At 39.2% G+C, this 26,873-nt stretch overlaps 1 protein-coding gene across 1 annotated transcript in view; it reads left to right on the top strand.

Moving 5' to 3' along the window:
* Window positions 1-9,198: 9,198 nt before the first annotated feature.
* Window positions 9,199-26,873, top strand: part of GLIPR1L2 (GLIPR1 like 2) — a 32,617-nt gene continuing 14,942 nt past the window's right edge. Inside the window, exons 1-3 of the mRNA XM_036299881.1 lie at window positions 9,199-9,928; window positions 20,197-20,442; window positions 22,523-22,626. Coding sequence (XP_036155774.1) covers window positions 9,620-9,928; window positions 20,197-20,442; window positions 22,523-22,626 — 659 coding nt within the window. The 5' untranslated portion in view covers window positions 9,199-9,619. The remainder of the gene's footprint in view (window positions 9,929-20,196; window positions 20,443-22,522; window positions 22,627-26,873) is intronic.

The raw sequence follows: 26,873 nt of genomic DNA, 5'->3' as shown, positions 1-26,873 counted from the left end.
AAAAGGGACTGTAACTAGAAATATAAAGAAGTTCCACAGCCAATGTGAAAAAGACAACCCAATAGATTTGAAGGGAAGTTTCATATAAAAGTGTGTTTAGATGGCAAATATACTAGTACATATGCAAAAATGCTACAGTTCATTATTCTCCAGTGAAATGTAAATTAAAAGTACTAATACATCCCCATAAGAACTAAAATAAAATATGTAGACGATACCAAGCAGGAGTAAATATAGGGTGCAACTAGCACCCTCTTACTGCTACTGGTGTCAGTGTTAATTGCAACCACTTTAGAAATCTATTTGGCGATATTTTCTTAAATATGTTTTGTTTTTTAATTGATTTCAGAGCGAGGACGGGAGATGGAGAGAGAGCAACATCAATGTAAGAAACATGGACTGGTTGCCTCCCATATGAGCCTGACCAGGGACCAAACCTGCAACCTAGGTATGTGCCCTGACCTGGAATTGATCCCACAACCTTTCAGTGTATGGGACAATGTTTTAACCAACTGAGCCATCGGCCAGGGCTCAGGGTTTTTGGGTTCTTTTTTTTAATTATAATTTTACATGTATTAATATTTTCATTCTCTATTTTAGAAATTTCATTTTAACTGCAGTAGATCTAAAGAACTAAACACTGCAGATATCAGATATTTTTTCTTATATGCCAGTAGTTTCCTTTAAGAATACCATCAACATTATTCAGAAACAAAATATTATTAAGGTAAGTATCTGATAGCATGTCATGTTATATTATTGTCATAATGTTTGTAATAATTAATGAGAACAGAATAACAAAAGGGAAATCAATTAAATTTTAAAATTTTGATAAGTAAAAGTGTGTTCTGAAAATTAAAATCACTCTTTTAAGAGATAGCAAATATAGATAGTATACCTTTTAAAAAACCCTATACAAAAGTATCTGTGGTATAGTTAAAACATCTCTACAAACCAATGAATTATTCAATTCTGGAATTTTCTCTGAAGACAAAAAAAAAAACCAGATTATTCCATTAATACAGTTTTAAAAATCATTTATATTGAGTAGCTCACTACTCTGGACTAAATTATCTAGATGTTTCCCTTCTCAACCAAAACAACCACCAACTTCCCTCAGCTATAAATATTAAAAACTATTTTTAAATGCATTTTTAAGATTTCATATTTTATTTTTTATCTTTGAGAGTATTACAGATGTTCCCCCCTTATTTTGAGAGTTATTTGATAAACATTACCAAATACCTAATAATTTCCACATTGCTGGGTGATTGATGCTATTCTTAAAAATGAAACCAAGTGGCCGGGCCAATATTGCTCAGTGATTGAGCATCGACCCATGAACCAGTGCACATGCCCAGGTTTAGGGCTTGGTCCCCAGTAGGGGGTGTGCAGCAGGTAGCCAAAAATGATTTTCATCATTGATGTTTCTATCTCTCTCTCTTCCTTCTTTTCTCTGAAATCAATAAAAACATATAAAAATATTTTTAAAAAATGAAACCGCAGGGCTGGCGTGGCTCAGTGGTGGAATGTAGACCAATGAACCAGGAAGTCACGGTTGGATTTCCGGTGAGGGCACATGCTGGGGTTGCAAGCTCTATCCCCAGTGTGGGGCATGCAGGAGGCAGTGATCGATAATTAGCTCTCTCATCATTGATGTTTCTCTCTCTCTCTCTCTTCCCCCCCCTTCAGCTCTGAAATCAATAAAAATATGTATTTTTAAAAATGAAACCAAATGATTTTTGCATTTCAAGTCTTCCTGTATTAGTCAGGGTTCTCCAGAAAACCAATAATGAGGAGATTGTAAGAGAGAGATAAAAAGTGAAAGAGAGAGAGGGGAAGAGATTTTAAGAAATTGACTTACACCCTAGTTGGTTTAGCTCAATGGATAGAGCATCAGCCTGTGAACTGAAGGGTCCCAGGTTCAATTCCAGCCAAGGGCAAATGCCTGGGTTGTGGGCTTGATCCCCAGTAGGGGGCATGCAGAAGGCAGCCAGTCAATGATTCTCTCTCATCATTGACCTTTCTATCACTCTCTCCCTCTCCCTTCCTCTCTAAAATCAATAAAATATATTTTAAAAAGAAAAGAAAAGAAAAGAAATTGGCTTACATGATGTGGCAGCTAGCAAGTCTGGAATCTGTAGGGCAAGATGGTAGGATGGAGACTCATGTAAGAGTTGCTGCTATACAAAAACAGATCCAGAGACAGAGAAGCATTGATCAGACTGTCAAACCTCAGAGAGAAGGTAGAGAAGGGTGGGGGTAAGAGGGAGAGATCAACCAAAGGACGTATATGCAAGCATATAGGCCTAACCAATGGACACAGATGACAAGGGGGGTGAGGGCATGAGTGGGAGGTATGGGGGATAATGTGGGGATAGGACACATATGTAATAACTTAATCAATAAAAAAATTTAAAAAAAGAGTTGCTGTTATAGTCATGAGTCTAAAACCTGGAAAATAAGACAGAATCCCTATTTTGTGGTTTGAAGGCACTAATCCTCAGGGAATCTCTGCCTTTACTCTTAACTGATTGGATGGAGCCACTCACTTTACAGAAACACCTAAACTAGTGTTTGACCAAACACTAGCAAACATAGTCTAGCTAGCCACATGGACATGTAAAATTAACCATCACACTGCTATTTGGTATCTATATGGAGTCATTATCATTTTAGTAAACTATTGCTATTTGTTTATTATGTCATTAAGATTTTAATTCATAATTACTCCTCAACTTGTACTTTTAAATAGGCTACAGGTAAATTGACATTTATAGAGTATCCTTTTCTAACTGCTGCATTGTTTTCATAGATTTTTAATTAAAATTTTTCATTAATAATTAAAATATCCTCTGATTTTTTATATAATTACTCCCTTACTTCTTCAGACTCCTTATTCATCCAAACACATATAAGTTCCTTTAATCAGATTCATTGAAATTCTACAGACCACATGAAAAATAAATGTTTACAAAATTATATCCTCTGATTTTGAAGAAATATTTGTCAGAGTATTAAATTGACACTGCTACAGGAACACGCTAGTAGTGTAATCAGAACCAAGGTTCGGCTGCCTGCCACCACGAAAACCAAACTTGTGAGGCAGATGGTGGTAAAAAAAGGAAAGAAGTTTATTCAAGTGCCGACATCTCAAGAAGATGGGAGACTCTTGTCCAAAACCCATCTTAGAATCTCAGTGCAGGCAGGGGTTTTTATAGGGAAGGAGAGGGAAAGCAGAACAAAGAGATCAGGAGGAGGGGCTGTGGACAAGCAGGCAGTGTCCTTGCTGGCCTCAATGTGGATTGTTAATGTCAGCATATGGAACTGATCAGTGCTAGCCAAATTCCTGCAGTTGGGTGATACACATCAACCAAAGTTGTGGTCAAGGCCGTTTTTTGTGTAAGCAGGAACTAGAACTGCTGAGGCCTGCAATATGCTTATGAGGAAACTGTCAGTATGTTCATAGCTTTTATCAGTTTGTTAGTACATTTTATTCTACTTCTATCTCATGGTTAGTCAGACTGGCATAAAGCTTTATTCCCTGTTACAGGAGTGACAGTTCTCAGAAAATAGAATATCTATTTAAAGAGTGTTCTCTCTATACTTAACCTGTGATCAGAGGCTGGGTAGGAGGAGGGCCTCTGACTTACTAGTGGAATTTCCCTTCATTGGCAATAAGAGAAAATCTGAACCAAGGAGATATCTTTTCTACTTCTTGTGATCATAATCATAGACTCTTGACTGGATATCTTAAGAGGCCTGGTGTCATTTGCAATTATTTTACTCTAAACAGATCTTATTCTTAACTAGAGGCAAGGTGCACAAATTTGTGCATGGGTGGAGTCCAGCTGGCCCACCCTGATCAGGGCCCATCGGGCCACGCTGGACAGGGGTAAGGGCTGCTGATGGCTGACTGGCTCTGCTCCTGGTCTAACTCTCATCAAACTCCCAGTTGAAGGGGCAATTTGATTATTAGCCTTTTGTTATCCTACTAGAGACCCGGTGCACAAATATTTGTGCACTCGGGGGGGAAAGGGGGGTCTCTCAGCCTCGCCTGTGCCCTCTCGTAGTCTGGGACTGCTGGGAGCCGGTCCATCCTTGCTGTTTCAAGGGACCTGGCATATATGGCATATTGTTCTTAATATGTTTGCTCACCTTCTTGGCACTATGTGTTTTAACCAAGGTCTCCTCTCTGAGAAAGGTTGTTTCCCCAGGTAGGGATTTTCCTCTGAAGTTAGGGAGGGAATAAAACCCCTCAACTAAGTGCCAGGCGGGTACTTAATCACTTTAACTATGAACAATCATGCTTAAGCTACATAATCTTTACTCCCTGGAATGGAGATAAGAAATGCCCTAACCTTTGGAATAGAGATTGATAGGATTGGAATCAACTGGTATAAATACAGATGTAACAACACAGAACTTAGAAGACAGAACCAAGAAGACAGAACCTACACAGAACCTAGAGACAGATGAACTTCGCTGGAGAGAACATGGCAAAAGATCCTGGACTGAACCTGACTATAGAACATGGCAAGAGAACCTGACTAGAACCTGGTGACTGAACCTGGCTGGAGAACCTAGTGAGGGAACATGGACACAGAACCTGGCTGGAGATCCTAAGCAGAACCTCTCTGGAGATCCAGACCAGAACTTGGCTAGAGATCCTGGCTGGAGATCCTGGCTAGGCTGCTGATCAACTTAACACTGTCTCCGTGTCCTTCCTTCTTTGCCGACTCCATCTACGCCTTTGGGAACCCCTGGACCCGCTGGGGTTGGACCCCAGCATGGGACCCCTCGGGAGGTAACGACCTGCTGGCTTAGGCCCGCTCCCGGGTGGCAGAGGGCAGGCCCAATCCCTAAGTGCAGCCCCTGGTCGGGCTCAGAGCAGGGCCAATTGGGGAGTTGGGGCACCGCCCCCTGTCATGCACAGAGCAGGGCGGATCAGGAGGTTGCGATGCCACCCCTAGTCATGCTCAGGGTAGGGCCGATTGGGGGGTTGGGGTACCACCCCCTGTCACACTAAAGGCAGGGTCGATAGGGAGGTTGCGGCGCCACCCCTGTCACGCACAGAGCAGGGCGGATCAGGGGGTTGGGGTGCCGCCACTGTCATACTCAGGGCAGGGCCGATGGGGGGGGGGGCGCCGCACCCTGTCACACACAGAGCCGCAGGGCAATCGGGGGTTGGGGAGCTCCCCTCTGTCACACACAGAGCAGGGCTGATCAGGGGTTGAGGAGCTCCCCCCCTGTCACACACAGAGCCGCAGGGCAATCAGGGGGTTTGGGCGCTGCCCCCTGTCACGCTGATCCCAGTGCCGGGAGGCCTCGCTGCTCCGCTGATCCCGGTGCTGGGAGGCATATTACCCTTTTACTATATAGGATAGAGGCCTGGTGCACGGGTGGGGGCCAGCTGGTTTGCCCTGAAGGGTGTCCTGGATCAGGGTGGGGGTCCCCACTGGGGTGCCTGGCCAGCCTGGGTGAGGGGATGGTGGCTGTTTGCAGGTGGTCACACACCCTTCAGGGTGGGGGTCCCCACTGGGGTGCCTGGCCAGCCTGGGTGAGGGGATGATGGCTGTTTGCAGGTGGTCACACACCCTTCAGGGTGGGGGTCCCCACTGGGGTGCCTGGCCAGTCTGGGTGAGGGGCTGAGGGCTGTTTTCAGGCTGGCGGGTGACTGAAGCTCCCAACCTGTCCTTTTTTCCTTTTTTTTTTATTCTGGGCCAGCTTTAGCTCTCAGGCTCGGCTCCAGCTATGAGACCTCCGCTGCTGAAAGCAGGTTTCTGGCCTTTGTTTACCTTCTGTATTTGAAACAATGTTGCGGTCCTGCTGGCTGAAGCCCGGGGTTTTGTTTAGCTTCTACATTTGTTACAATGTTGCTTAGAGTGCAGCTGAGAGGCCGGCAAGGCAGGCGGGGAAGCTTGGATTCCTCCGTCACTGAAGCAAGCAAGCCTCCCTGTTTGCGTCAGCTGCCTGGCTGCCGGCCGCCATCTTGGCTGGCAGTTAATTTGCATATCGCCTTGATTAGCCAATGGGAAGGGTAGCGGTCATACGCTAATTACCATGTTTCTCTTTTATTAGTGTAGATAAAATAAAAGCCTAATATGCTAAGTGTCCAGTTGTCCATCCAACCAATCAAAGCATAATATGCTAATGATATGCTAAGGCCGCTCAACCATTTGCTATGAAGTGCACTGACCACCAGGAGTCGACCAGTTGCTATGATGACTACCAGGGGGCAGATGCTCCCTCAGGAAAGCTATGTACCCCTAAGTGAAAATCATCAGGTTCTCAACTGGAGTTGCACACAATGGATTTGTGCCTTGTAGCTAGTGAGAACATACTGATTATCATAATTCAACAAGTATGTATTAAGAATGTATAATAATATGTATGGCAAAATGCTAAGTGTTAAAAATTTATTTTAGTTCTTGTCAAAATAAATGAAAAAGAGGTAGTACTTATTAATAGTTTTAATTTAATAATACCTAAAGTTAAATAATATTTTCAATGTTCCAAGCAACTAAGTGCTTTACATATAATTTATATAATCCTCTCAATATGTGTGAGGTAAATTATATTAATTTTTATTTCTTTATTTGTAGACTTAAATATGTTTTCATAAACTGCACTCAGATTTACAAATATATTTTTTGAGAGTTATTAAGGTAGTCTGGGGAAATGTCCTTTCAGGGAAGATTTCTAGAAGTCGTTGCATACATATTACCATACTAAATAAATATTGACCTCAAGAATATAAGAGTAATGTAAATTTAGGAGCCAAGATTTCATATTACTATTCCCAGATTTATACTCCATTTCATGGTTTTGACTTTGGGAGAGAAGCAAACTATTGGTTAGTTCCTGAGACCGCCTTCCACCACGTTATTTTAGGCTTTTGTTTTTTGTTTCTTTTTTGGCCCCTGTTCACCTCCTTCATTCATTTTTCAACAGGTTTCCATTCATTTTTCTAATGGTGCTGCTCATTTTCTCAGGAATTATAAATTATTCTTAAATGTGCATTAATGAAACATCAGTATTTTAATCCTTTGACCTTTATGTACCAAATATCTTTTTCAGTTATCCTTTATTTATATTTTAATGAAGTAAAGTTCATCTTCCCACTTTTTCTCACTTTTCCATCTCTAAAATGAACATAATAATATCTGTATCTTAAGGATTATTTTATTTTTTTAAATGAGTAGACAAGCATTTAAAACAGTGTAGGATAGTGGTGATGGTTATACAGCACTGTAAATGTAACTGCCACTGAATTTTATACTAAATTATGATTAAAATTGTAAATTTTGTTATGTCTATTTTATTACAATAAAATAAAATAAAATAGCTCCTGACACATAGCCAGGATATTTTGAAAGTAAACATGGTATTAGAATAGTTTGATTTGTCTGTAACATCTTTAACTAAAAGCTTCATGTGGATAGATATGTCTAACTTGCTCAGCATTTGTTGCTCTGACACACAGGAGGTCCTAAAGAAATACTTGTTGAGTGAGGTGTCTAGCAATAGAATGGGCTGCCTGAGAAATGGTGACTTCTTTGTGAGTGGAATTATTTAAGCAGAGGTTATAATGATCACCTGCCAATGATGTGTCATAGAATATGTCTAAAACATGGAACTAGTAAAACTGCCTAAATTTCTTAGCAATCTATGATTGCATTATTTTGTTTATCCCGTGTTTTACTATAGCAATTTTCATAATCTAATAACAGTATCAACATCATGAAGGAATTCCATATTTCAGCACTTGCCATTTTAACCCCTGAAATAGTCTCTGATCAGTAAAATACTCTTAGCAGTTCCTGCTCTCCTGGCATATGTATTACGTGCCTTTTCCTTTGTTTCACTTACCTGTGTTCTTTACTTTCTTGACATCACACTCTCCAGAAAGGCTTGGTCTTTTTCACAGGGTATAAAGTTACCGAGTTGCTAGTTTTCTAAATTGTAAGCTACTTGGAAGCAGACTCTGTGTCTTGTCCTCCAATCATTGTCAACCCCAGAACACACTGCCTGGTAATAAATAGTTACTAAATGACTAACGGCCTGAATGAAACTATCTTCTGAGGTCTATTGCTTTCAATTGTGTACACCAAGCATGTCAAACTGAAAGGCTAACACAGGCCAAATAAACCAGGTTTAAGTTTATGCGGGCTGCATACAAACAAAAGCTTAATTTTCATAGAAACATAGGCTTATTTCTATAGAGACATGCTGAATACAAAGGACTAAAATAAATGAGTAATTGTTAACATAAAATAATAGAACATTTTAATAAAAATTAATATTTTTTTCTTGAACATTAACTTACCAGACACTGAATAACTACACAAATTAATAAGCATAATGCAAATAAACCTATTTTTCTTGTTCTCCGAAAGCAAAATATTTCCTGTTGTGCACACCAAACAAGTTAGTCCAAGACTAATGACATGGCCATCACCTGCTAAAATATTCACTGCTAGTATTAGTGGAGAGAAATGGTGCGCCTGTGTGTAAGGTACCTAAGGGAAATAAATGCAACACGATTATAGTAATCAGTCATTAGTGAACGTTGTAGTTCATTATTAATAATTATGTGTAACATGATATGGTAAAAATTAAGTTACGAAATTTTATTAAAACATTTCTTACTTACCGTTATATTGGCTGGGCTGGAAAAATATTTGTTGTAGTCTGCATGCAGCCTGCAGGCCGCGAGTTTGACATGCTTGGTGTACACCATAGATAATTTTTAAAAGCACATTTCTTTTTAGATATTTTGACCAACCGGTTACAATGCTTTCTTTGTGGCAAAATTCTGTTGAATATCTCCTTAATGCTATCAAGCATCCTGCACTGGTGGGGTCCAGCTGGCCTGCCCGATGGGGGCCATCAGGAGTGGGCTGGCTGGGGCGAGGGTCCGCAGGTGGTCTGGTCGTTCTGCTGTTTCGTCAATTTGCATATTACCCGTTTATTATATAGGAGGGTGCAATTGAAACCCCCAAACAAATGTGTGCTTTTATTTTGTGCCTAGAACTTATATCCTACAAAGTAAGTTTTCTAGAGCAAATTGTTTGTAAAAAGCACAGGCCAAAATCTGGTAGGACACTAGTAGTTGTTGTCTGAAAAAAGAAATTAAAACAAAAATAAATTCTTACTTACTATGAACTGGACATTTTTGTCAGAGAAGATTGTTATTGATATTCCAGGCTGCCTATAAAATTTCGGTAAGAGAAAATATGGAAATATTTCAACTTTATGATAATTTTATGATCCTTAGTTTAACCCCTACATGTTGAGCTTCCAATATTGCATTTATTTTGTGATTTCCCACAAAACACTGAGAGAAAATCTCAGTGAAGTCCACCTTAAAGAGGATATTTTTCAGTCTACGAGGAAAATAAGGAGCATGTTCTGCATTAAATTCCATGGTCAACAGGTAAGCATGGGGGATGGGGGGATAATTTTCATCAATATCACAGAAGAATGATTACCCTGGCATAATTAGAAGGTTTCTCAGGCATTTTAATTATTCAGCAATTGGATCATTCACACGGCAGGGCTTCCCCTCAAGGGGCGGGGCCAACCGTGTCTGTGGGGCGGGGCCAACCTTGTCCGCATGGCCAGCTGGATTGGCAGGTCATGGGGCGGGCCAGCGCATGCGCACTGGCCGGTCCGCGGCCGCCGGTGGACCATGGAGGCGCCGAGGCCCTTTGCACAGGACTGGTACGTCCCGTGGCTCCCCCTGACGCGAGGGGCCGATTTGACGCTGTGGCTCTGTGAGCTCTGGCTGCTACTGCTGACGTCCGGCTTGTACGCGGGTTTACTGCCGCACGAAGAGGACGTGAACTTTATCAATGAGTACGTGAACCTCCACAATGAACTCCGAGGCAAGGTCAGGCCCTCAGGGGCTAACTTGCGCTTCATGGTGAGGCCCCGAGGCAGGCGGTTGCCTGAACCTCTGACAACCCTTGTCCTGACCACGCACCCCGGGGCCTCGCAGAGTCTGGGCCGTTGCACTGAGGGTTAAGGATTGTAGGGAGCCGCACTTTCCGTTTGGGCTTAAAAATATATATGCGTAAAGTTTATTCACTGAAGAAATACAAACCACCGTCTTCTTAACACATTTGTTACCAAGATTTTACATAGGCCTGGGACTAGGGTGAGTAGAGGCACTCATCTGAGGTGTACAATTTCAGGAGGTTTCCATTCGAAGAAATGACGGTTCAGTGCATTTTATTTATTTTGTTATTTAAAAATCTGCAAAAACATCGATGGAGACTATCAATTTAAACAACAGGATCCTTGTCTTCAATCAGGCGCAGCGGTTCTCAACCTGTGGGTCGCGACCCCTTTGGCGGTCGAACGACCCTTTCACAGAGGTCGCCTAAGACCATCCTGCATATCAGATATTTACATTAGGTTTCATAACAGTAGCAACATTACAGTTATGAAGTAGCAACGAAAATAATTTTATGGTTGGGTCACAACATGAGGAACTGTATTTAAAGAGCCAGAAGGCTGAGAACCACTGAATTAGGATGAGGCTAGTGAGGCACTCTCAGGATGATGCAAATGAAAAGCCAGATCTTGTTTTTATTTAAAATAGTGATTTTTTTTTTCCATCAAGGATTTTTTACATCAATTTTTTTTTTTTTTTTTTTTTTTAAATACTGCTTACCGTAATTATTGTGAGATGTGCTTTCTCTGGTATCTACCCAAGGGAACGTCTCAGTCACCTTACCCTTCTTTCTGCCAGGGACCGGTTGATATTTGTAACATCTCTGGTAGGCCCTACAACATTAGAAACTTAAAAATGAGCCTGCTCTATTTGGTCAAACATGTAATTAACTCCTGGTCTGTTGGCTAGACCTGCTTCTCTCTAGTGAGGCTTGTGATGTTAGCCCAGTGATGGCGAACCTATGACACGCATGTCAGAGGTGACACGCCAACTCATTTTTGTTGTTGATTTTTCTTTGTTAAATGGCAATTAAATATATAAAATAAGTATCAAAAATATAAGTCTTTGTTTTACTATGGTTGCAAATATCAAAATATTTCTATATGTGACACGGCACCAGAGTTAAGTTAGGGTTTTTCAAAATGCTGACACGCCGAGCTCAAAAGGTTCGCATCACTGTAGTTAGCTGGTATTGATGTCGAACCGCTTTTCCAGGTTTGCCTCGGTCTGTCTGGAGCGCAGGTGACTCTGCGATGCTAAGTTTTGAAAAGAACTGCTCCCAGCAGAACGTTGTTCCAAACACAGATGCGTATTTCAGTGCATGGCTCCTCAGAGTGGGAAATCCATCGTTGCTTATGGAGCGTGTATAGAACGCAAGCAGTGGGGGAGGTGGTTGTACTTGGCTTTCAGCTCATCGTCGCTTGGCAGCTGAACGGTTTCGTGTTGTAGGTTATCATGCACATCAGCGGGTTCCACATTGAACCGATGTAGCAAAGATGTTCAGTTCCACTGGTTTTCTTTTCATGGCCTTGAATCTTTCATTAAATGGCTTCAGAGTTCCCCACATTCGCCCGCATATTCAAGTGTCGTAGAAGGCTTTTGTCCTCCCAGAGTGGGGAAATGCTCCGTGTTGCTCCTTTCGAGTTGCACTTTCCAAAAGCCTTAATTTAGCTTCAGATGATTTTACGTTTGAAAGCAGGGAGTTGAGAAGCTGGTTGGGGCCCGGCAGCTTGACATTCAGCTCTGAGAGGTACTTGGTAACATGCACCATGGACGCTAGATCACACAGCCACTTGCCACCATTGAGTTCCCAGAGAGGTTTTCCCTTCATCTCCATGAGCTGCTTGACTTCATCCTGTAGTTCATAAAACCTCATAGCATGTTCCTGCGACTCAGCCACCACATTTCACAGCGATAAACGAGATCATTGTACTCAGTCAGGATCATTCAGTAACTCCTTAACCTGGCCGCTATTAAACCCTCTGCTTTTGGCAAAATTTACACATGACACTGCTCTTGACATCACGTTGTTGAGCCTCAATGACTTTGCACAGAGACTCTCTTAGTATACAGTGCAGTGGCATATAATTAAATCACTTGGATCGAGACTGAAATGATTCCGTTCTTTCTTGACAAATGCAATTAACCCTTTTTGTGAGCCAGTCATGGCTGTAGCTCTGTTAGTAGTAAGGCCACTTTTCAAACATTAGCTCGAATTTTTTCATTGTTAAAACAAGCCTCTCAAGTTGCTCACCTCTTGTAGTGCCATGCATGGCTTCCAGGGACAGCAGTTCCTCTCGTGTGTCAAGCAAGCTCTGCAGTTATCCCGTGAATGAAAATGGCCAAATGGGCAGTATTTGTTATGTCTTCTTGTCACAAGCCAGAGAGAAAAATTGGAAATCCTTCCGTGTTTTTTCAATACCTTCTGCTGTCAGTAATCCCATCTGAGGCGGTTCTCTGAGACACACTAACACTCTGAAACAATTTTAATTTGTCTGGTGCTAACAGTTCTGTAGCAGCCACCATGACCTCTTTCACAAACGCTCCCTCACATGAGGCCTCAGCTTCTTTTCGACTTGCTCCCTCACTGCATAATTCATCTGAATAACATTGTCACTGTCATAAGGAGGCTTAAGTAAAAGCAGATTGTTGTGATTCTAAACTCCACCGAAGAATATTGATTTTTTCTTGACACATTTGGCCTCTCAATTCATTGAGTTCAGCATGTTTTGAGCTATAATGACGATCCAGGTTGGCTTTTTTCATTATTGCCAACACATCGCCACAAACTGGGCACATAGGTTCGTCTTTGGCTTCAACAAAAAAATAATCATTTGGTCCTAGCCGGTTTGGCTCAGTGGATAGAGTGTCAGCCCATGAACTGAAGGGTCCCAGGTTTGATTCCTGTCAAGGGGTACATACCTCGGTTGCAGGCTCAATCCCTAGCCCTCATCAGGGCATGTGTGGGAAGCAAACAATTGAGGTGTCTCTGTGTATCTGTCCCCCTCCCTTCTACTCTCTTAAAAAAAAAAAAAAGGAAAAATATCCTCAGGTGAGGATTAACCAAAAAAAATCATTTGTCCATTTCTCTTAAAAATATTGACACTGCACATCAAGTTTTCTCTTTTTTTGTAGTCACCACTTGTAGGATGTCACACCACTTAAGTTTTATTAACTATCCAGTGTGTTGCCGTACTGCAATCATTTTGCTTTGATAGCTGTTCTAATCCTGTATCTTGGATTTGGAACATATCCAACATTTGTATCATTGACTCTTGAGGTCTTTTCAGTGTATTGTGATTTCTTTAATCTTCATCTGAGATCAGTTTTTACAAGGATTGTTGATCATGGATGTGTGGATAAAGGTTGGATTGGATTTATCATCTGTGTCAACAAAAAGTCAACAACATCGTTGTCAGTCATTGGAGGCAAAGTCATCAACATCCCTAGGAATTATCTCATTGCATCTGGTCCATCATCACCGGATCGCTATAGCTTCACCACAGCGTGTTAACACTTTCCCAGCGTGTACACTCTCAGTCAGCCCGGCACTGACTATTCTCTGAGTCACCACAATACAGGCATATGGGCCATGGTCAGCTGACAAGAAGCATACATGTCTGTCCTGTCATGTACTCATCATATGTGTCCTATCAATCCTGTAATGGTCATTCCTTGCTTCTCCCTCAAAATTTACATTATTATTATGATTCACTTAATATACGTTTAGGTTGCTATGAAAAAAAGCTCCTAGAAGATTTATTGAATTTCGAGTCCCACCTGTGGTAGCTTTGGCAGGGTCAGACCAAAAGATTTCTCAGCCTGCAGGTCAGAAATTCCCCACCCCTGCCCTAGTTCAACCCTTATTTTTCATTCCTTTAAATGTTTTTTCTTGCTTCTTTCCCATTCCCTCCCCTTCCCCATTTCTATTTAATGTATCAACTCTTCCTTTGTTGTCATTAAAAATGACTAAAATGACCTTGGCCAGTGAAGCTCTGTTGGGCTTCATCTGGAGCATGGAAAGGTTGCAGGCTTGGTTCCTGGGAGAAAGTGGGCAGGAGGCAGCAGATTGATGTGCTCTCACATCAATATTTCTCTCTCTCTCTCCCTCTCCCGTCTTCTCTCTCTAAAAGTCAATAAGAAAAGAAAAAAAAGACTAAAATGTATTGAAATAACTAGTCTCTTATGAGGCAATTAGAAGCTTCCAATTTACATTATAATGTATTTTAAAGACTATCTCCCTAGACTTGAATCTTTTCTTCCTTCTGGATTGGTTCCTTTGGACAAATTCAAAAATATGGCATAAATAATGGATGTAATATTTTTAATTTATATGACACATAGCAATTGCTAGTCTAAATGGTTGTGCCAAATTAAGCAAATACCAGCAGTGTATAAATGTTCTGCTTTCACCACATCCGCACTGGCTTGGGCATTGTCAGTCACTTGCTAAACTGATAAATTATACAATAGGACTTCATATTAATGTTAATTTTTTAAAAATATATTTTATTGAGTTTTTACAGAGAGGAAAGGAGAGAGATAGAGAGTTAGAAACATCGATGAGAGAGAAACCTTGATTAGCTGCCTCCTGCACACCTCCTACTGGGGATGTGCCCGCAACCAAGGTACATGCCCTTAACCAGAATCGAACCTGGGACCTTTCAGTCCCCAGGCCAATGCTCTATCCACTGAGCCAAACTGGTTAGGGCAATGTTAATTTTTAAATGCTAATTTGAGTGATCATATTTTAGTTCTTTTTTGTTCATTTTCTTTACCTTTTGTATTTTTGGTGTTTCCTCTTATGTTTATATATTTTTATAAAAATACATTAGAATTTAATCTGTTGCTGAAGATAATTATTTCCAAGCCAATTTTTATGTTTTGAATTTAATCATAGAATTTGGGGATCTTTGGGAGTTTTAGCTATGCACCCCCATTTATGATTACTTGTTAATATATATATATATAATTATTGATTTCAGAGAGAAAGGGAAAGGGATAGAAACATCAATAATGAGAGAGAATCATTGATCGGCTGCCTCCTGCATGCACCCCACTGGGGATCGAGCCTGCAACTTGGGCATGTGCCCTTGACTGGAGTCAAACCTGGGATCCTTTTAGTATGCAGGTTGATGCTCTATCCACTAAGCCAAACCAGCTAGGGCATTTTTGTTGTGTTTTGTTGTTGTTGTTTTTATTTCAGAGAGGAAGGGAGAGGGAAAGAGTTACAGAAACATCAATGATGAAAGAGAATCATTGACTGGCTGCCTCCTTCATGGGGACACTGGAGATTGAGCCCACAACCCAGGCACGTGCCCTGACCGGGAATTGAACCATGATAGCCTGGTTTATAGGTTGATGCTCAGCCACTGAGCCATGCTGGCCGGGCTAATTCTGGTTTTTTACAAGTTAGATGATTAGCCTTCCTTCTCATAATTAATAAACATATAATGCAATTTTTATAGGCTTTGTATTTCTAAACTCTAAATATTAATTTAAAACATAAAGAAAAATATAGAGAATAATGTAGCAGGTACTTGTGCACCAGCAATATGTATCTTAATATATGATTATTTTAATAGTAATATTGTATTGGATACAGTTTAAAGTCCCAACCTTAATTTTCACTCTTCTCCTCTTTCTAAAAGTTGGTTTGTATTTTCCCATAGATTTTGCTAGGATGGAAATATTAACTGTAAATAGAATATTTTATTGTAGTAATATGGTCTCCTTAGAACTTTTCCTTCAGAGGCTTAGAAATCACACTTTCTTTTTTATTTTTATTGGTCGTTCTTAACGTTTTAAAATATATATGTTTACAAAATCCAAAGTTAGCATCTATAACTTCCTTCCAAATATTAAAAAGATCTTACAACACAAATTCTAAATCCCTTGCCTGTGTCCATGATGTTGTTGTCATCTGGTATTTGTCTTCTACCTTGTCATTAAACTAAAAAATTTAGTTCTTTTATTGTAAAATACTCATGACATAAAATTTAACATTTCAACCGTCTTTTATTGTACAGTTCTGTGGCATTAAGTTCATTCACATTGTTGTGCAACCATCACTAGCATTCATCTTCCCCAGTTGAAACTCTGTACTCATTAAGCCATTTCCTGCTTCTTCCAGTTTCTGGCTACAACTATTCTGCTTTCTGTCTCTATGAATTTGACTATGCAAAATACTTCATATAGAAATCATACAGTATTTCTCACCGTGACTGGCTTATTTTATTTAGCATATTTTCAAGGTTCATTCATGTTGTAGCATGTGTCAGAATTTCCATCTTTTTAAGGCTAAATATTTTACTTTGTATATTTATATCACAGTTTGTTTATCCATTCATCTGTCAATGTACATTCCGGTTGCTTTCACCAGTGGCTATTGCGAATAATGCTATGAAAATGGGTGTGTGTACAAATATGTGTTCAATTCCCTGCTTTCACCTCTATTGGCAATACCCAGAACTGGGATTGCTGGAACATATGGAAATTCTGTGTATCTTTTTAAAATATGTTTTTATTGATTTTAGAGAGAGAGAAAGGGAGAGGGAGAGAGAAACATCCATCAGCTGCCTTAAAAACACCCCCTAACCTAAGCATGTGTCCCAACTAGGAACTGAACTGGCCACCTCTCAGTGCATGGGATGACACTTAACCAAATGAGCCATACCAACCAGGGCTCTATGTTTAATTTTTTTTGAAGAACTGCCATTCTGTTTCCCATAGTGGCTGCACCATTTCACATTCCCACCAACAATACACGAGGGTCGTAATTTCTCCACATTCTTGCCAACACTTGTTAGTTTCTGGGTTTTATATATGTACTAGAGGCCCAGTGCATGAAATTCATGCATGGGGTGAGGGGTCCCTCAGCCCGGCCTGCATCCTCTCCATTCCAGGACCCCTCAGGGGATGTCCAATGGCCAGTTTAGACCTGATTCCACAATCTGGGACCGCTGGCTCCTAACTGCTCACCTGCCTGCCTACCTGATCGCCCTTAACCACTCTACCTGCTGCCTGGTCACCCCTAACTGCCCTCCCCTGCTGGCCTGGTTGCCCCTAACTGCTCTCCCCTGCTGGCCTGGTTACCCCTAACCACCTCTGCCTCGGCCCCTGCCACTGTGGCTTTGTCTGGAAGGATGTCCAGAAGGATGTCTGGAAGATGTCTGGTCTAATTAGCATATTTCCTTTTATTAGTATAGATATCCATTTTAATAGGCGTCATTATGGTTTTGATTTGCATTTCCCTAATGTATAGTTATGTTGAACTTATTAGACATTTGTATGTCTTCTTTGGAGAAGTGTCCATTCAAGTCCTTTGTTCAATTTTTGATCAGGCTTGTTGTTGTTAGTTGAGTTGAAGAAATTCTTTATATATTCTTGTTTAAAAATAAAACAAGATAAATAAATAGGAAATTACTATATTTGATAGTAACCCCTTATCAAATATATGATTTGTAAATGTTTACTCTCATTGCATAGGCTTCCTTTTCATTGTGTTGGTAGTATCCTTTGATTCGCAAAAGTTTATAAATCTGATAAAGTCTAATTTATCTATTTTGTATCTTGTTTCCTGTGCTTTTTAGGACATAGCCAAGCAATCATTGCCATATATAATGAAGCTTTTCTCCATTTGTTACTGGAGATCTGGCTGAGTCAGAGAGGGCTCAGCTCCAGTTAGCTTGAGAGAAAGAATTCAGATGAGTGACAGAAGTATAATTGAAGCAAAGCCATAACAGTATGGCAGTTCCTCAATAATTAAAAATAGAGCTGCCATATGATCCAGCAATTCCACTTCTGGGTATATATACAAAGGAAATGAAAACAGGATTCCAAAGAGAATACTGTAATGCCATGCTCATTTAAGTATTACTTACAATAGTCAAGATAGGGAAACAATCTAAGTGTCCATCATTGGATGAATGGATAAAGAAGGTGTTGTGTTTATATACAATAGAATATTAGTCATCCATGATAAAGAAGGAAATCCTGCCATTTACAACAACTTGGATGTACCCTGACGTCATTATGCTAAGTGAAATAAGCCCAACAAAGACAAGAAGTGCATTGGTATCACTTCTATGTGGAATCTAAAAAAAAAAAAAAAAAAAAAAAAAAAAGTGACTCGGAGAACAGAAATAGTTTCCACGGGCTAGGGGTGGGAAAATAGGAAGAGGTTGGTAAAAGGGTAGTGACTGTAGTTGATAACACTGTATTATATAATTGAAAAAACATTGATCCTGTTTTCAGCTAATTTTATTCAAGGTTCAGCAAAGGAATTTGTAAATATCATAACTTATTTTACACACTGTCATGGGAAGGAATAAAGTAAAATATTTCCAAACTTGGAGTTGAAAGTTAGACTTTCTGGGTTAAATTCAGACTCCATAATTTATTGGTTTTATGTGACTACAGGTAAAATACTTGTCTGTGTTTTGGTTCCTTCCTTTGTGAAACAAAAAATAATAATAATGCATACCTCATAGGATAGTCTGAACACTAAGTTAAATAGTGCATAAAAAACAATAGTGACACCCTGGTTGGGCTCAGTGGATAGAGCATCTGCCTGCAGACCGAAGGGTCCCAGGTTTAATTCTGGTCAAGGGCACATGCCCAGGGTGTGGGCTCAATCCCCAGTAGGGGGTGTGCAGAAGGCAGCTGATCAATGATTCTCTCTCATCATTGATGTTTCTCTCTCTCCCTTTCCCTTCCTCTTTGAAATCAATAAAAAATACTTTTAAAAACAAACAATAATGCCTTGTACATAGTTAACATGTGATGTATGAACAATATACAAAATAAGGCAGTAAAAAGATGATCCATGAAACATTGTTTGCAAATGAGAAACAATCTAAAAGATTATTAATAGTGGAATGGTAACATTTATTATGTGCTATAGAATACTATAGTATATAGAATACTATGAAGAGATTGCAAAAGTTAGGTAGATCTACTTGAGTTAATATGGAACAATCTCTCTAAGTGACAACTACAAATCACAGGCCAATAATATTATGTATGGAATTATTACAACAGTGCAAGGGAAAAATCACAAAATATGCATTTAAAATACCACTTGTATCTTATATATGAATGTGTGTGTGTGTGTGCGTGTAGAAATGTATACAAAGCATTTTTTTAAACAATAATGAGCTTTGGGGAGGGAAGTAGTTGGGGGGTAATCTAAAAGCCCGATTTGTTTATTTTTTAATGATATATTTTATATTATATATATGTATAATCTATGAAATTAACTGAGAAAACCCTAAAAAAATCTTAGTTTTCAGAAATGCTTACTTTCAGATACACTGAGACATATGTACTTAGCAATTTGGTTTGACAACTATTTTGTTGATTTTTCTTTATGTATTGTATTTGTTCTTATCCTTAACAATGAACTTAATGAGGCTCTAAATAATAACAAAAGTACACATTTTTGGATATTTCTAGATAGCTGGCCAGGGAGCAGCATCTTGTGAAATTTTCTCATATTTTTGGAAATATCATAAGACTTTAGTTCCTCAAAACACAATATTTTGCATAAAATTAGTGCTCAATAAATAGTTCTTAAATGAATATTTTATACTAGAGGCCTGGTGCATGAATTCATGCACAGGTGGGGTCCCTCAGCCTGGCTGGCGATCGGGGCCAATCAGGGCTGTCTTGCCCAGTCCTGATTGGGACCCATCGGGCTGGCAGGCCAGGGGGAGGAACCAAGGGAGTTGGCTAGCCATAGGAGGTTTGCTGTGGGAGCGCACTGACCACCAGGGGGCAGCTCCTGCGTTGAGTGTCTGCTCCCTGGTGGTCAGTGCGCATCATGACTATCAGATGGTTGTCCGGTCGTAATGGTCACTTGGACTTTTATATATATAGATTATTGTATTACTATGAATAAAAGGTATGAGATAAAAATATATATTCTGAAAAAATAAAAATATATGTTCTGAAGAGACTACATGAGTATTATACACTTCTGAACAGACTCTGTGTAAGAGTATCATAATCTTTTGCATCATCTAACAATCTAACTTTTTAATTACTAATATATGCATAGTCCTTTGTACCAGAAAATAGTTGTTTCATTTATGATTATCTAAAAAAAAGTTCCCTATAGAAATTCCACAAATAAAACCCTTAAGCATAAAGTTAGGAATGTTTTCCTTAAGTCTTACTATGAGAACTCAAACTCATCAATTATTTTTTCTTTGCTTTTTGCATTTTTTTTTCAGACTTGGGATGTAGCTTTGTCACGGACTGCTAGAGCATGGGGGAAAAAATGTGTGTTTGAGCGTAATACTCATTTAGAAGAAATAAAAATGGCCCATCCTAAATTTAATGGTATTGGTGAAAATATGTGGGTCGGCCTTGAAAATGAATTTACTGCAAGTATTGCTATCAGAAGTTGGTATGCAGAGAAGGAAAGGTACCATTTTGGAAATGGCACTTGCTCTGGTGACTGTTCTAAATATATGCAGGTATCTAATTTTTATATTATTAATTCAATAGATTCCTTAATAGCGTTACTATCAAGTTTTTATTGATTGTTTAAATTTTATAAGTAAATACAAATGGTAAATTATTAAGTCTAATAGAATCAAAGTTCTTATCAGTCCTAATAGTGGAATGGTAACTATTTTCAAAATGTCTGTAATTCTCTCTATTATTTGAACCATACAATTAAAACATTATTTTAAATATAGGAAATTTAACCTCCATACCCAAATATGAAAGGTACTTTTCTAAAAATAATGTACACTGGACAAGGAAGTAAGAAACCAGAAAATAAAAATTATTTCTAAATTATTGACTATAAACATAAGTGTAAGATGATATTTTTTGCACAGATCAGTACACATACCACTATATAACTAATTGGTTATTTTTAAATGCAAATTAACAGTATTATTTTCCTACCTCATGTCTAATAATCTATCTTACACTTTATCCCCCCAAAATACTGAACTACTTATTTCCTATACATATATTTATTATTTTATATATCACATTGTTTAATAATTATTTATATGTGATACTACACTAAAGGCAGGGATCTTCTCATCTGTTTATTCTCAACACAACATGACATTATTTAGGTCTTCAATAAATATTTGTATCAGGGATCAATAATTTATTAAATGAACTTCCAAGCTTATGTAAAATATGATTTTTTTTTTTTTTTTGCCCTAGCCAGTTTTTCTCAGTAGTTAGAATGTTAGTCCGAGGACTGAAGGGTCGAGAGTTTGATTCCAAGCAAGGGCACATACCTCGATTGCAGGCTCTATCCCCGGCCCCAGTAGGCAACCAATCGATGTGTTTCTTTCACATTTATGTTTCTCCCTCTCTGTCTCTTCCCCTCCTGTCTACTCTCTCTGAAAAACCAATGGAAAATATCTTCATGTGAGGATTAACAAAAATAAATAAAATAAAAATTATTATTTTTCTATCAATAAACTGATGTCATGTTTTACATACAACTTAAAATCTTGGAATTTTTTTCATGTTGAACTCATGTCTTTCTCATTCATCAAATCTTCCAAAAAATGTTTGATCTGTTTATTCTTCTTCTAGAAAGTTATAATGTTTCTCCATTATCTTATTTGTATCAAAGCTAGTCTTAATATAACTTCATACTTTCAGTAAACTAGTAAATTCTACTCCCTGAACTACTCCTCTATATTTTGTACTTTTTAATTCTAGTATCTTAGACATTTCTGTTTCCTGCATTTAATCTGACTAACTCTAATTTAACTGTTGCAGTCACTCCATCCTCTATTCTTTTTATGCATCACTCTATTTCTTTACTAACCCTGCTTTTAAAACCACTAAGGCTTGGGATAAAAAGAAACAAAAATGGTTCCCCTCCCTTCCACAGAGATTAACAGAACAAAACAAGTACTTTTTTTGTCACTTGAAAGTATTAGAAATATTAAAGCATTACAGAGAATTTCTGGAATATCTTGAACTATTCTCATATTTTTATTCCTATTTAATACTAGCTTTTCCTTTTATAAGAGCAAGCTCCTTTATTCATTTTTTTAAATGAAAGGCCCAAAATCTTTTTATAATGGAATTTCTTCAACAACAAAAAAAATGACAATAGCATTCAATTACTCTCTACTCTTTTATCGCTTTTTTTCCCCCTTTCTCTAATCTTAGTGTCTCTCTTTTTCTCCCTTCTATTTACAGCTTTTATTCTTTCAAAAATATCTCTCCTCTCTTTTCCTCTTCCTCTCTTCCAATAACCTAGAACTCAGGTTCAATCAGAGGATGAAAATTGATTCAGCTGGTGGGTCTTTCTTTGGCTCAAAAGCATTATTCTGTATCAGTGGTTCTCAAACTTTTTATCCTAAGAATACTTACTGGTAGAATTTATTAAAGTATTTCTCTAACTACAGTGTTGCAAATGCTACCCTAAAACCATGCTAATTCATAGTTCATATTTTTTAAATTATTTAGTTAAAGGTTCTATGTATATTGAATATATTATTGTTTACAATATGGCAGAATAATTGTTTAGAATTAAATTTCATGTTTTTCTTGAAAATTTCATTTTAGCTTGTTTGGGACAAGTCTTACAAAGTTGGTTGTGCTGTTACTCCGTGTTCAGAAGTTGGACGTATTAAATATGCAGCACTTTTCATATGCAACTATGCACCAGGGTAAGTTAATTCAAATTTAAAAAAGAATATAAAAATAAATAAATTGAGAATTTTTTCAACTTAAGTTTTCCTAACTTCCAATATCTATAATAATAAAAGTGTAATATGCTAATTAGACGGGATGTCCTTCTGGGCATCCTTCTGGACGACCGTCTGGACAAAGCGAGGGCTGTGAGGGAAGCCCAGGTCCCAGGTGCCTGCCGGAGGTTGGAGGGAAGCGGTGCCATCATCGGGGGGAAAGGAAGATCTACTCTTGCACAAATTTTGTGCATTGGGCCTCTAGTATTCTCATAAATGTCTTTTTGAACTATAAAAAATAAACGTAAGATGTTACAGAATTTATATTAAAACTAGAGGCCTAGTGCATGAAATTCAGGCATAGGGGGCGGGGGGAATGGTCCCTCAGCCTGGCCTGCACCCTGTCCAATCTGGAACCCCTTGGGAGATGTCCAACTGCTTGTTTTGGATCAGGCCTAAACCAGCAGACGGACATCCCTCTTGCAATTCTGGACCACTGGCTCTTAACCACTCACCTACCTGCCTGCCTGATGCCCCTAACCACTCTGCATGCCTGCCTGCCTGATCGCCCCTAACCCCTCTTCCTGCCTGCCTGATCATTCCTAACTGCCTCTGCCTGCCTGCGGACCTGTTTGCCCCTAACTGCCCCCCTGCTGGCCTGAAAATTTTTTAATCATTCAGGAGCTTCTCATACAGAGCCTCTGGATAAGAACTCAGTCAACAACCTGAATTTGGCCTTTGACACCCTTAGCAAAGAATCTAGCCACACTGTGCCTCGGATTATAGCCTATAGAACTGTTTGATAATAAATGGGTGATAGTTTATGTCACCACACTTGTGGTAATTTATTATTCAACTAGTGGCCCAGTGCATGAAATTTCAAATTCTAAGAGGTCAAGCAAAATAAAGATTTAAAAATATCAGATTTAAAGAGAACTTCATTGATAAACATAGGAAGAGCCGTTTATGTGGAGTGAAGCGATGTCAGGTTGTGATGAATCAAAGACTGTTTTTTCTTTTGTTTTTAAAATGGGAATGATGTGAGTATATTTAAACGTTGACATGAAGTATGTAATATAGTATGTAATATAGAATAAAAGTAATTCTTTACAAAGAATAAAGACATACAAGAGATTAACCTTAGAAAGATGGAGAAGCAGTACTTTAATTTTATTAGAAAAAAAGGAAAGATGGGGTGGGTATATTTGGCACATTTAGTGACAAAAAAAAATCTCAAGCTGCAATCTAAAGTACATTATGTTTCTCTGTAAAGTAAGGCAGAGGATGTCCTGAGAATAAGACTTCGAAGATGGAGTTTAGAAGATTGGGTAGCATAAAACTAGAAATCAATGACAATAAAAACAAAAACAATCAAACACCTGGAGGCTAAATAGCATGCTAGTAAGCAATGACTGGGTTACCAAAGAGATCAAAGAAGAAATAAAAAGCATCATGGCAACAAATGACAATGAAAACACAACAATCCAAAATCTATGGGACACAGTGAAAGCACTCCAGAGAGGGATGTTCATAGCTCTACAGGCCTACCTCAAAAAACAAGCAACAATGGTAATAAATTAACTAACCATACAATTCAAAGAGTTAGAAAGAGAGCAACAAGAAAAGCCCAGCATAAGCAGAAGGAAGGAAATAATAAAGATCAGAGTGGAGATAAACGACAAAGACCAAAAACAATACAAAAGATCAACAAAACAAAGAGCTGGTTCTTTGAAAGGATAAACAAGATTGATGAACCTCTAGCCAGGCTCACCAAGAAGCACAGAGAGAGGACCCAAATAAACAAAATCAGAAATGAAAGAGGTGAAGTAACAACCGATCCCACAGAAATATAAGTGATTATGGAAAAATACTATGAACAATTCTATTCCAACAAAATGGACAACCTAGATGAAATGTACATGTTCTTAGAAAAATACAAGCTCCCAAAACTCAACCAACAAGAATAAAAAAACCTGAATAGGCTGATAACTACTGAAGAAATTGAAACAGCGATCAAAAATCTTTCAGGAAACAAAATCCTGGTCCGGACAGCTTTATAGGGAAGTTTACCAAGCATTCAAAGAAGAACTAACACCCATATTCCTAAAACTATTCCAAAAAATTCAAGAGGAAAGCACACTTCCAAGCTCTTTCTATGAAGCCAGCATTACCCTCATCCCAAAACCAGATAAAGAGACCACAAAAAAAGAGAACCACAGGTGACCATAGATGCTAAAATCCTCAACAAAATTCTAGCAAATCAAATTCAGCAATACATTAGAAAGATCATACACCATGACCAAGTGGGATTTATTCCAGGGATGCAAGGATGGTACAATATCTGCAAATCAATAAATGTGATACATCACATAAACTAACTGAGAGACAAAAATCACATAATCATATCAATTGATGCAGGAAAAGCATTTGACAAAATTTAACACCATTTCTTGATAAAAACTCTCAGCAAAGTGGAATAGAGGGATCATACCTCAACATAATAAAAGCCCTATATGATAAACCTACAGCTAACATCATACACAATGAGCAAAAACTAAACCCATTTCCCCTAAGAACAGGAACAAGACAGTGATGCCCACTTTCACCATTCATGTTCTATATAGTACTAAAAGTACTAGCCATAGTGATCAGACAAGAAATAAAAGGTTTTTGGAGAAACCAAGATGGTGGCATAGGTAAACACCTGAAATTGCTGCCTCGCACAACCACTTCAAAACTACAACTAAAAGACAAAACAGACATCACCCAGAACCACAGGAAGGCTGGCCGAGTGGAAATTCTACAACTAAAAGGAAAGAGAAAAGCACACTGAGACTCAGAGGAGGTGCAGAAGTAAAGTGCAGAGGTACGGAGGCACATGAGGAAAGGGCTGGCAACTGAGGATACGGTTGTCTTTTCCAATTGGGAGGGAGACACAAGCTCCCGACTGCTGTGAACTCCAGTTCCGAGCGAGTCTCTGGGGACTCGGACTCATACAGGGAGAAACTGAACTGTCTGACATCCAGTAGAACTCAAGGGCGGCTTTCTCTCAGAGGTGCTTACAGTGATTACCGCGGGACACTGAGACCCTGGGCCTCTTAGGGCAGGGCTGAGGATCAGCCATAGCTGTTTTCTCCACCCTATTGATCCCCTGAGACCCCACCCTACCCAAGCTGTGCACAGAGGCTTTTGCATATGAATGGCCTGGAACTTTGCAATCTAAAATTACCTAACAAACTGCAGCTGGGTCAGAAAGACCCAGAACATCCAAAATAAGGCCCAAGGCCCCACAGCAGCTTGCATTGCTTCACAGCTGGGCCTCATCTGGGCACCTCTAAACCCCAAACACAGAAGAGGAATCTGCAGATCTCTTCGTAGCTCCTGCTGGGTAGCCTCAGGTAGAGGCTAAATTAGCACCCCCTTAGAGATCCAAGAGCCAGTGTACCCAGTGGTCAGAGTGGGACCATCCAGATTACAACTCCTCAGATCCATAAGGGACACACTCAGGGTGCAGACTCAGTGAGCACCAAAGCCCCACTGAAGCAAGTCTTGCCCCTAAGGGTGTCTCCAGCACAGAAGTTCTCCCACTGTAGGCACAGCTGATTCTCACAGCCAGTTAGCCTCGAAGTCAATTCCTCCCAATGATACCAACAACAATAAAGGCTTAACTACAACAAGACTGTGCACAAAGCCCACAAAGGGGTGCACCAAGAGTGTCCATCTCAGGTAATTGGGAAGGCTGAGCCACTGGGCCCTATAGGACACCTAGCACACAAAGCCACTCTGTCAACACAGGGAAGCAGCCAAAATGAGGAGACAAAAAAAAACAGGCCACAAATGACAGAAATGGAGGAAAGCAAACTACTGGATATAGAATTCAAAAACATGGTTATAAGCTTTTCCACGAATTTTCTAGAAACTGCCGATAAATTTAGTGAGACTCTTGATAAATCTAGTGAGACCCTTGAGGATATGAAAAAGGACCAATTAGAAATTAAGCATACACTGACTGAAATAAAGAATATTTTACAGAGATCCAGCAGCAGACTAGAGGATCGCAAGAATCAAATCAAAGATTTGAAATACTAAGAAGTAAAAAACACCCAACTGGAAAAGCAAAAAGAAAAAAGAATCCAAAAATATACAGATAGTGTAAGGAGTCTCTGGGACAACTTCAAGTGTACCAACATCCGAATTATGGGCTTGGCAGAAGAAGAGAGAGAGCAAGA

Source organism: Myotis myotis, unplaced genomic scaffold, assembly GCF_014108235.1.
Source record: "Myotis myotis isolate mMyoMyo1 unplaced genomic scaffold, mMyoMyo1.p scaffold_m19_p_3, whole genome shotgun sequence".
NCBI classification, from domain to species: domain Eukaryota; kingdom Metazoa; phylum Chordata; class Mammalia; order Chiroptera; family Vespertilionidae; genus Myotis; species Myotis myotis.
The sequence above is the reverse complement of the archived record's forward strand: the minus strand, read 5'-3'. Positions and strand labels throughout refer to the sequence as shown.